The sequence below is a fragment of the Dermacentor albipictus genome, chromosome 7, assembly GCF_038994185.2.
Source record: "Dermacentor albipictus isolate Rhodes 1998 colony chromosome 7, USDA_Dalb.pri_finalv2, whole genome shotgun sequence".
In the NCBI taxonomy this organism is placed as follows: Eukaryota; Metazoa; Arthropoda; class Arachnida; order Ixodida; family Ixodidae; genus Dermacentor; species Dermacentor albipictus.
The window spans coordinates 33,713,855-33,726,191 of NC_091827.1; the positions used below are offsets into that span (position 1 = coordinate 33,713,855).

At 49.3% G+C, this 12,337-nt stretch overlaps 2 protein-coding genes across 7 annotated transcripts in view; one reads left to right on the top strand and one right to left on the bottom strand.

The window, feature by feature from the left end:
* Positions 1-12,337, bottom strand: part of LOC139047784 (ninein-like protein) — a 529,102-nt gene that overhangs the window by 395,441 nt on the left and 121,324 nt on the right. The window lies entirely within an intron of this gene.
* Positions 1-12,337, top strand: part of LOC139047397 (XK-related protein 6-like) — a 71,539-nt gene that overhangs the window by 56,776 nt on the left and 2,426 nt on the right. Inside the window, exons 3-4 of the mRNA XM_070521224.1 lie at positions 2,426-2,543; positions 4,839-4,992. Of these exons, the coding sequence (XP_070377325.1) occupies positions 2,426-2,543; positions 4,839-4,992 (272 nt within the window). The remainder of the gene's footprint in view (positions 1-2,425; positions 2,544-4,838; positions 4,993-12,337) is intronic.

Sequence of the window (12,337 nt, forward strand, 5' to 3'; positions counted from 1 at the left end):
CTTCGTTTATTGAGCTTTGCTTGCCTTCATCGACCTAAATTTCGACTATGTTGTTGTTTTATGCGGAAGGCGATAAGGCTTTGCGAACGCGCATAATCGCCGCTAAATGCAGTGCATCCGCATGTCCACAATGGTTTCGATATCGGGCTCATGTGATAAAGGTCCTGCGTCCTAATCTTGCCGTCGGGCAATTTTAATAACGTTTTAACTATTTCTAACGCGGTGCCTCATTGAAAACGACCAGTTCGCAAAGTCTCGAAGACGCGCTTAAAGCCAGAAGGACGAAGTTTAGGCAAGTCCGTTGCACCGACAATCACTTCCACGCTGGCCGATTACCATCCCTGCTTGCAGTTACCGTATAGACGCATATATAACGCGGCAGTTCCCGTAAAAATTGTACGAAACTCCGTGATTCAGCCGTCGGTGCTTGTTTCATCGCGAGAACAGCGTCGACATCTGGAACATAAAAAACAAAAACGAAATCGCATGCACTGTATACACAACGCGCTATGGCTGCGGCTGACTGCCTCGCAGTAAATCTAGACTCGGAATTGAGAAAACGGGTAAATTTTCTAGTCTACAGCCGGCGCTCAGTGAACTTGTGACTCCAGGCTCCGCAATGCCGCACTGTTATATATATATATATATATATATATATATATATATATATATATATATACGCGAGGTTAGACGATCGAGGCGCGCCGCGAACTCCGGCATCGTCGCAGATCGTCGATACCGCGCGCCAGCTTGAGCAGCCATCGACCAGAGAGAATGCCGGGAGTATAAGAAACACAGAAAGCAGGATGCGAAAGAGCGTGGCACAAGTTGAGAAAGGCAAAGAAAGCAAAAAAGGAAGGGACATGGGAGGGGTTGGTGTAACGCGGCAAAGAGAGAGAACGATCAGCGCACCACCACCATAGCTACCACCACCACCAAGCGGCAGCAGTTGCAGCCTATACGGGCTCTCTCTCCGAACCCTGCTCACATCAAGGAAACACCCTCCCCTCCCGCGCACAGCGTGAAACGCGTATAAAGGAAACGCGCAAAGGATGCCGGTAGCAGGCGAACGCTGGAACGGTCGTCTCTCTGTTTCCCAGTAAGACGCGACGCGGCTGGTGTACTGCGACGGCACATCGACGCGCAAAAAAATAAGCGAGCCAAAGGAAATGGGGGCAAGCCCACCAACAACACAGAGGCGGCGCGGCGACCACTTGCGCAGAAGCACGCACGCTCAGACACACAAATACGCGCAGGAGAGAGAGAGAGAGAGAGAGAGAGAACGAGTTCGTGCCCTAGAGCCAAGAGCCGAGTTACGACCAGCCACCGGGGCCGAGCCTCCGCGTATATGCGGACTTCGCAACGCGCACTATAAACGTGAGTTATGAATAAGCCAAGAGGCGAGCCAAGACGAGTCAAGGCCCGGATACAAGGAAGGAGCAGCCGGAAGAGGAGGAAGGGTGGGGGGGGGGGGGTCGTAATATAAGGCGTCACGGCGGAGAAGAAAGAAGTTGACGGCCGTATAAACGTCCGCCCGGACGGCCAAATGACTCGTTCCCTTGGCAACATGGTCGCTAAATCAGTTCCTTGGCAAGCTGCGTACATTCGGGAGAAGCGGTGACGGCTTTTCGATGCAGTGCGCTTATACACAGTACCGTATATACGCGACATGCCGGGGGCGCTGAACGAGGGTCGAGGATTGATGGCGGATATTCGAACGTGCACTACGCAGAGAAGGTGGCAATTGGGAGAAAAAAAAAACAAAAGGCTTTATTTTTCTGGAGAGGGAAGGGAATTGGGAGCGTTTTTTTTTTTTTTTTTGCCAAGGGACAGCCTAAGACGTGCTGAGCAGTTTTCGACGACAGCTGCTTGAAAGGAGGACTAAGGAACCAGCACTGTAAATCATTTTAGACCCGGTGAAGTTTTCTTTCAGAGCTTCTCTATTAGTGTCAAAAAGCGCAACGCGCTACATAAAAAAGAAGAGAAAAAAAGGCTTCGTGAAAAGTTGGGAACTATACAGACCGGCTGGCGAAAAAAAAAATCGAAGCAACGCAGACGACACAGCGCCTGCGTCGTCGCCAACTTTCTTTGTCTCCATCTTTTCGCGACGTTTTTATTACAATGTATGAACTCCAACCCGCTACTCTATATAGCCGTAGATCAATATCTTTATCTTAACGGTGCTCTGCTCTTGCTCAGACTTCAGAGAGAAAGAGAGAGAGTGAGAGTTCGCACTTTATGGTCCCCGGCCGCGCACTCTAACACCTGCCGCTGTTGTTACTTCAGAGAGAGAGAGAGAGAGAGAGAGAGTTCGCACTTTATGGTCCCCGGCCGCGCACTATAACACCTGCCGCTGTTGGTACTCGCCATTGTTGCCCAAGAGAAAAAAAAATAAAACGAAACGCGCCCTCTACACGCTTCGCAGGTACATCGACCTCCTGGTCTACGGTCTCAAGAGTCGCTCGCGAGACAAGCGGAGTCGCCAACGACAGCAGCAGTGGCACCTGACGCCCGTGCGCCTGGAACAGCCGCGCTCCCAACAGGTGCGCCTCCCGTTCCTGCAGCTGAATAACTGCACTCGCTCGTACCCAGTGTAATAACTTACACCATTAAAGGGAAAATAAGGGTGCAAATCTGTCTATAACTCGCACCCTTACACCCTATCTGGATGTAATGGTTTTAGTTATTCATCGACTTACACCCCTTTTTCACCCTATAAGGTGTAAATAATCTTACAGTGTAGAATTAGTAAGAGTACTGACATAATATTTTAGACTGTAAATTGATTTTTCGTTATATGAGGCGGCGGACCTCTTTAAAACCCTAAAAGAAACGCTGACAAGCCTCAGGAAGCCTTAGATAATGTAATATAATAACTTTTCTACGGTCGGCTTCGGGTTTAGATTCTACGGTGCCGTGACGGTCATAACGAAGAAGGTAGCTACACGAGGAAGCAAGACACTGCGAGCGTCAAAACGTCGCACAATGCTAGCGATGCCCCGCTGCCACCCAACCACATTCTGCATGATGACGTCACGAAACTGACCTCCAGGGAAATGAAATCGAAATTGGCTGTAGAGAAATGGTTGCACTGACATGTGTACTTGTTTGTCTTTTTTTCCGGAGACTGCTTTTTACCCGGCTGACAAATGTTGAACAATAGGCACTTTTAGTTGGGCGTCCGCAGCCACCCACCACGTACGCAGCGCGCGAGGTTGTGCGCACGTAGCGAAGCGCGCGAGCACGTATGATACAGCATTAGAGAGGTTTAGGTTAGCGGACGCAAGCGGGCTTGCATACGCAAGAACTAGGGGCCACGGTACTGCGCATGCGCAGAACCCTACGTCCGGGCGTGCACATGCGCAGTACCGTCGTCGCCCCTAGTTCTCGCGTACGCAAGCCCGCTTGCGTCCGCTAACCTAAAACTCCCTAACAGTCGGCCGAACGCAAAAGCTGAGAAGGGGATTGCTGACCTGCACGCGCAGCAACCGGAATAGTGTGCTACTCAGCGCCGCCATATGCCATTTTCTGAAACTCTGTAGCCAGTAAGAGCCGCCACGAAGTCACACAACAAGCCGGAGTCACAGCTTCGGCAAGAGCCATACAGAAAAACGCGCTTCTCGTGGACACGCGGGAACGCGCGAGAACGTCCCGCAAAGCCCGCAGCGGACGCTACGCAGCTTTCGAAAAGCTGCAGGCACGCGCACACAAGAGACCGTGCGTGCCCCTGCGTACTGCGCATGCGCACTGTCGCCTCCGCGGGTTTCCCGCGTACGCAGAGCTGCTACGGACGCCCTACTAAAACTGCCTATTATAGGTGTGTTCGATTCACAAAAAGGTGCACGGCACCACAACTGAAAAGGTGCAGGGGGTGCTGGGCTGCACCCACTCGCTGCAAGGTTCAAGGGTGCACTGCACCGCGGCGGCACCTTGCATAGCACACCGTTCAATCGAGCACGGGGGTGCAGGGTGCACAGCTGCACCTCGGGGAATACGAGGGTCTATGTGCAGTGCACCGTGAATAGGTGCAGAAGGTGCAGAGAAACTTGGCTGAATCGAATAGACCTTATATACCTCGGCGCAGGACACGCCAAGCATGTGTCAAGAAGTTCCTCGAATGCTATCGTTGATTCTATACCTGCTGTGCCTGTTCTCACCCAAACTCCGTGTAACCTGCATGTGCGACACGAACTGTGCATAGTACTTTCTGGAAGGCACGCCGTCACCAGCGATTACGTGCGAACGTCCAACGAGTCACGTGAAAAATCCGACGCGCTCGATCCCGCTGATCATATTTTTGACCGCTCATTGCGTTCGCCGCCATCGTTATTGCGCTTTGAGTGCCGCGTGCTTTTGTGAGCGCAGGTCCGCCCAATAAAGGGTTTGTATCGCGATGCACATTTTTCTGCTGCTGTGTTCATCACCACGAATACAACGGGACAACATCAAATTATTTAATGCGCCCTGAAGTTCGCCAATATTTTTTCTACGGTTTAGAAGTCTAGCGCCTTTACTTAACGCAAAACGAAAATAAATATTCGAGAACAACATGTCAGTACCTCCTTCAACGTGCACCAATAGCTCGGTACGCTAGCGCTTTTGCATATCTATTTCGTATACCCTGAAGGACAGGGGCATTACAGACGGGTGTGGTCAAATCAATTCTGCCCCTGTCGAATTAGATACACCGTACATCCCGCGCAGATTCTACAAGGAACGCGGTCGACCACGCACCGTGCATCTGCCCGTATACGGGCACTTCACTGTCTGCAGGCTGCCGAGGCGCGTCATACTCACACCCCACCGACGTACTCGCCCAATCGGGCCGTGTATCGCAGGTGGACTACTACCTGCTCATGATCCACGAGGACCGGGACACGGCCCTGCTGGCGCTGCTCGAGAGCTTCATGCAGTCGGCGCCGCAGCTCGTGCTGCAGCTGTACATACTGTGCGACCGGTACGGACTGCGCATGCACGTGGACACCCTGACAGGTGAGCACGACACGTCTCACATCATCATCAGCATCATCATCATCATCATGGTTACGCCCACTGCAGGGCAAAGGCCTCTCCCATACTTCTCCAACTGGTCATGTACTAATTGTGGCCATGCCGTGCCTGCAAACTTCTTAATCTCATCCGCCCACCGAACTTCCTGTCGCCCCATGCTACGCTTCCCTTCCCTTGGAATCCAGTCCGTAACCCTTAATGACCATCGGTTATCTTCCCTCCTCATTACATGTCCTGCCCATGCCCATTTCTTTTTCTTGATTTCAACCAAGATGTCATAAACTCGCGTTTGTTCCGTCACCCAATCGGCTCTTTTCTTATCCCTTAACGTTACACCTATCATTCTTCTTTCCATAGCTCGTTGCGTCGTCCTCAATTTCAGCAGAACCCTTTTCGTAAGCCTCCAGGTTTCTGCCCCGTAGGTGAGTACTGGTAAGACACAGCTTTGGAAACACGTCTCACAACCGCTCCTCAAGTACACTGTTCCTATACGGCGGAGCTTTCTTTCACGAAGCTCCTTTCTGGGCGACGACAGTGAGTTTTAGCTGTCCGTGAACGTACTACTGTTTGCGGAATACGGGGTTACCGGAGAGGTGTATACTACGACAGCAAAAGCGCTGGCAACGCCATCTTGTGACAGAGAGTTTAACCAAAGAGCAGACGAAGCTAATATTGCAGTGACTTACCGTATGCTACTTAAATGCGGATGTAAGGTGTTGGTAGCGACGTCAACGTTAACGTGCAATCCTAATACAGTTTTTTTGCGACATGAGCACCCCCGTATCACAAAAGCTTTTCAAACGCGTTGTAGTTAGACAAAGTGTTACAAGATGTCGTGGCGTTGCTACTGCCGTCCACGGCTACGGTAACCTGTAAACAGCAAGAAGCTAAAGCTAGAGAGCTTCAGTGTGTGCGGTAGTCCGGTATACGCAATGGCGTTTTCGGAAGACCGGGTTACCGCGGAGGCGTAAACGTGAGCGGCCGAGTCAGTGGTGCTACCAGGTAGCACAGAGCTCCACCAGACAAACGCAGAGATAATACTGAAGCAACCAAGTGTATTCTACTTTGCTGGTGGTATAAATTTTCGGCAGCGGCGTAATCGCGAACACGTTGCTTTTTTCCATTTTTATGTTTAGCTAAGAACGCTCAGTGACTACGACGCCCTAAAAACAGTTGCACCCTTTCGGGTGTATATTTGCCCCACAACAATAATCATCTGTTTTCCCGCATTTCCTTTCTTTAACGCTGCGAGCCTGGTACTTCTAAGTCACGAACGGCATGCGCGTTATGAGCATGACAAAGCATTCTTGACATGAAAATAACGAACGCAGCGTTTTCGAGAAAGGAAATGCGGGCAAGGCAGATGAGGATTATTGTTGTGTGGCAAGTATACACTCCAAAAGGTGTAAACTTTTTTTAGAGTGTATAACACGTCTGTCAAGCGTTGTAGTGAGACGAAGCGTCACAAGATGTCGCTACGAGCGTCGGGTAAACCCGTAAACGCAAACGCCATTGCGCATACCGGAATGTCGGACTGGCCAAATCTATTTACTGTTAGTTATTTATTTCCATTTATTTATTTATAAATACCATGAGCCGTAATTCTAGCCCAAGCAGGAGGGACTATATACAACACAAAAGCAGGTTTGTCTAACAACATGTCAACAGAAGAAATTGATCATCAACAGATCATCTTAATCCAAACAGGTCAAAGCGCATGAAGTCTGCATCGATAAGTAATGTACACTGGTATTATCAAATGCACCAACATCAGTGAACGACTCGAATATATATATATATATATATATATATATATATATATATATATATATATATATATATATATATATATATATATATATATATATATATATATATATATATATATATATAATATCTGCGTATGTATAATACGCAGGCGTTCTCATCAAAGAATAACAGAAAAAGCTGCATGTTGACGTTTACGTCGCCGCCAACGTTTTAATCGCCAGTAGCCGAGTAACATATGATAGTACAGTTACAGTAATAGTCACTGTAGCTCTATGTCTATGCTTTTCTTACCATGTTGCTGCGTAATTCTGAGCTGAAAAGACTGCCATGGATTCGTAATTCCAACTCGCCCTAGTCGGTACTTTGTTATGCAATAACAGCTTCTTGTCCTACCTCTTTAATATCTTCGCCACAAGATGGTGTCGTGCCACGCGACCGCTCACGTAAACATACACGGTAACCCGGTATTCCGTGACGGCTAATACGTTATGCAGACGCGCTAAAACTCTCTAATGCGTAGAAGAGCAAAAAAACGCCAACCGCGTGCGCTATCGTACACGTAGCCCGATGAGACACGACAGGCTGCGCACAGCTTCATCAAGCGGGGATTTCTCCCGCAAACGTGTTTCGAAACAGCATGTTGCGAGAGCGAGCAATTAAGTCGCAGCCGCAGGGAAGTTCGCTTCAGAGCAGCAGCAGCAGTAGCGGCGAACAACGCAGTCAGGGCACAGGAGGCGGTGCTAGACGTTATTAGCGGCCGGTCATCGAAAAAAAGAAAGGTTAAAGAAAGAAAGAATAATACAGCACGTACAATCGTGAGAGCTCGAAAGACTTCGTTAAAACGTAGTCGCGTTTATAAAGTGCGTACCTCGGAATTTCAGGCTCGCGGAAGCTCTGGCCTCTCGTTATATACTATGTACATATTAGAGAACCTCGCCACGGCGAATAACACGCATACACCCGCGCCGTCCATATATTGAGAGACAATGGAGAAGAAATTAATAGAGAGAACGAAACGAGTTTATAATTAACCCCGGAAGAGAAGGGCGAGGAGGGCTGGGGGGGGGGGGGGTTGGTTCGACGGCTCCAGACCTCGGACAGGGTGGTCGTGCGTGCACTTTTAGAAGGGCAATATCTTTAAGCTTAACAAAAAAAAATCAGACAGGAAAGAAAGAGAAATGGCGTATGTCAACGAGTGCCAGAGTTCCGGTCGCTACAGATAGACAAACGAAAATTAAAACAAAATTAAATCATTACATAGAATAAAGGAGAGGGGAAAGAGAGTAACGAGCAAAGAACACAAAAACGGCAGTAATCAGAGCAAGCGTAATCTACGCAGCTTGCTTTGGAACAAAAGCAAAACGTCTAAGAGCGAGAGTAGAAAGTACGAGAAATATGTGCTCGAGGAAGGGGAGATACGCTAAGAGAGTCTAATATTCAAACAAAAGAAAGGGGGGAGGGGGAGAGGGAACGGAGGCGGGCAGAAGGCAAGTTCATACGAGTAACGGCACGCCTGCTACAGCAACGGGGAGGGCGAGGACCTCGCCCGGAGCTCTTAAGTCGTTAGTTAATCACGTCCTAATGAGGGACGCCGTTGCACGAAAGAAAAAAGAAACGTCTGAAGTGCCCCGGAGAACGAAGAGCAAGAAGCGAGGAACGGACGCGATAAGTATAGGAGGACTCGGAAACAACGGAGTGACGTATAGAGCGGATCGTGACAAGCACTGTGATCGAGAGTAGTACAGGCAGCGCCAGGCAGACGGAAACAAGATGAACAGACGCCTTGTTATGAACAGACGTCTTGTTTTGCGCTAGGGCCGTGGCTGCATGCTACAAGCAGACGGCAAGAAAAGTAGAGGACAAGTACGGCGCAACCGCTGGTGTCGTCTGTTCAAAGTAGTGTGCTCGCGTCGTCTGTCACTCGTGTTCTCGCCTGTGTATCATTATCACCATCATCGCCATCATCATCATCATCAGCCTATCTTTATGTCCCCTGCAGGATGAGCTTAAGGCCCCTCCCTCTGATCTCCAATTACCCATGCCTTGCGATAGCTGATTCCGGCCTTGCGTCTGCAGATTTCCTAGTTTCATCACCTCACCGATCGTTTCCTGGCGCCATCGACTGCGCTTCCCTTCCCTTGGTACCCATTCTGTAAATCTAATGGTCCGCCGGTTTCCACCCTACGCATTAAATGGCCTGGCCAGCTCAATTTCTTTCTCTTAATGTCAACTAGAATATCGGCTACACGGTAAAATCATTTACGCCCTAAAAAGTGAAAAGGGTGTAAATGTGTCTATAACACACACCCTTAGAGTGTTATCTATATAACAGACACCCTAAGGTTGTGAGTTATAGACACATTTACACCCTTTTTCACTTTTTAGGGTGTAAATAATTTTACAGTGTTTACTCTCCGATCCCCACCGTTCTCTTCATGTCTCTTAACGTTAGCCTAACATTTCTCGTTCCACAGCTCTTTGCGAAGTCCTTGTTATCGAGTTTCATTGTTATCCTCTGAGTTTATGCCCCACATGTTAGCGCCGGTAGAATGCAATAATTCTACAGTTTTCTTTTCAACCAGAGTGGTAAGCTCCCACTCAGTATTTTGTAGTGCCTGCCGTATGGACTCCAACCCATAATTATTCTTCTGTAAATTTCCTTCTCATGGTCCGAGTCTCCTGTGCGTAATCAACCTAGATAAACGTACTCCTTCACAGACTTTACAGGGTGACTGGCGATGTTGAATTCTTGTTCCCTTGCCAGGCTATTGAACATTACCTCTCTCTTCTGCGTATTAATCTTCAACCCCACTCTTACATTTTCTCGGTTAAGGTCATCAATCATTTGTTGCAATTCATCTCCATGGTGTTGCTCAACATGACTATGTTATCTGCAAACCTAAAATTGCTGAAACATCCGCCGCTGATACTCACTTCTATGCCTTCCCATGGAGTCTAACAGCTTGAATACTTCTTCCAAGCATGCAGCGAATAGCATTGGAGGGATTGTCTGCTTGCCTGTTCCATTTCTTGATAGGAAAATTTCTACTTATCTTGTGGAGAACCAAGGTGGCTGTGGAATCTTTGTAGATATCCTGTATATAGGTGGCGTCCACAACCCGCGACGTCTGTGCCGTGTTTCCGGCTCCTGCAATCGCTTCCGCCGCTCGCAACCAGCAAAATCATAGCCTTCGAGATTTACATTTGTCATAAAGAGGGCGCCATTGCTCGGGCATGCATTGGGACACCATCTATTGCGCTAAAACCATCGCTACAGGCAACGCAAAGCAGACGGCCGGGGGCACGAAGGACAGACGACGCGCGAGGCACGCCAGTGTCGTCTGTTCCTTCTTTTGCCTTCTGCTTTCCAGTGCCTAGATGCAGTCGCGTTTCAAGAAGCGCGCCCTGAACCATGCAGTGTCGTCTGTTCCTATATAATGTTCCCTTCTGCTTTCCAGTGTCTAGGTGGAGCCGCGTTTCAAGGCGCGCGCCCTGAACCACGTGAACCCTGCGACACGAGAGTGTGCCAACAAAGACACAAACGCAGATGATCGGGACTTGAAGCGAGATACACACTCCTGTTCGGAATACGGGCACGACGAACAAGCGTTTACCTTATTTTTCTCTACAGCTGGCGAGACATAAGGGTCACAGAGAGATGGAGAGTCGAAGTTTTCAACCGTGCGCGAACGTGGCAAACTTCAGCCTGGAGCCAACGTTTAGACAAGGATCGAGACTTGTCCTAGAGCCAGTACGAGCAGTTACTCCGGCAACAGAAGTTACCAGCACTCGCTTGCATGCAACACACAACCTACAGACAGATAGCGTCGGTCTGTAATTTGAATATGCGAGAAAACATCGTTCCGCTACGAGGAAACTCGAAACACAAACCCCTTTTTCCAGCGTTTCTACCATTCCTAGAGCGGCGCGCGCCCGTTGCCTTGCGACGCCATCCAGATGGCGCTCGCCTCCGCGCAACCGACGCATGCGCACCTCACGCAAGAGGCCGCGTTTCTACTGCAGAAGGCTCGCCTTCGTATAGCGTTCACCGCCAGGGTTTGCCGGTAAACATTACGGTTACGTAAGCTGCAGTTGCCGGGAAGCGTGAGAAGCAGTCGGGGACCTTTGACTGCTATCGCGTTCCACTCTTAAAGGCGAAGCTTAAGCGTCCTCCAAACTTTTGCGATGTCGATCGTCACGGTCCGGCTACTATATATATATATACATATATATATCCAGCGGGCAGCACTGGTTCTCGCACGCAAGTCGTCCACTTCTTCTTCTTCTTGCACCTTTAGCACTCGGAAACAGCAGAAAGAGAAAGGGGAGGGAGCGCGTTCTTTTCTTACGCGGCCTTCCGAAAGGGCCAAAGGGCCATTAGGCTTAGCGCCCGGACACCCCTATCAGCCGCCCTCGTACGACAGGAATTAAGAAGGGGGAGATCAGTGGCAAAAAGGTTAGAAACGGCACGGATACGGTATATAACGAGCTCCGCGCGCGCGCGACAGGTACAACTAAAAGGTGCAACGGTGCACCGGCAAAGCGGACGAGAAAGAAAAAGAAAAGAAACATCACCAGAAAGAAATTTCTAAATAAATAAGTAAATGAAAGCCACGGCTTGCAGCACGGGCTCTCCGAAACCGCTTCAAACGTAGTCGTTACCGAAGTCTAAGGAGAAGTCGCAGGAGAATCAAGATGGAAAAACACAGACGAGGCAAGTCAAGCCAGCTATATATTAGAAGAGCGATCGACAGAAGAAAGAGAGAGAGAGAGAGAGAGCGGGTCGAACACCTCCCACACTTTTCTTTCTCGATCTTTTCTACGCTGCTCGGCGCTCTATCGCTGTCATTAGTTGCGGACCGTATTCAACCTGTTCCGCCCTCCTTCCATTTATTAAGATTAATTGCTCGATCGAAGGGTGCTAGATGGCAACGGAAAGCACCGTTCAGAATATATATATATATATATATATATATATATATATATATATATATATATATATATACGGTGATGACACGAGGACGAAACTTCCTACACAAAAGGACACAGAAACCTTAGTATCTTTGATCTTTCAGGAAAAGGTCTAGCGCGTTCGCCCCATACAGAGTCGGCGAGTACAACGGCCTCAGCGCTGAAGCATCGAATAAGACCGGGCAGCTCAGCCTAGGCGCACGGCATCGTGTGGACGGTGGCAAAGGCTGTACAAAGCCTATTCAACGGCACCTCGGGTTGAATAACGGAGTCGCCGATGGCGCCAAGCCTTTCCCTTTCTCCTAGAGTGGATAAACTAAATGGGGGGAGAAGGCGGGGGGGGGGGGCGCGAACACGGGGCAGCGCGAAAAAAGGCTCGCGCGTCGGACAAAGGCCGAAGGAAACCGGAGCCGAACAAAGGGGCTTAAGAAGAACGACGAAAATGGAGAGGAACGCACACCGTTAATGGACTGTCCCCACCTACGGCGCCATGGCGTAAAGATTACCTGACCTGCAGGAAAGACAGAGAGAGAGAGAGAAATAGATATAGAAGATAGGAAAGGCAGGGAGGTTAACCAGACGTACA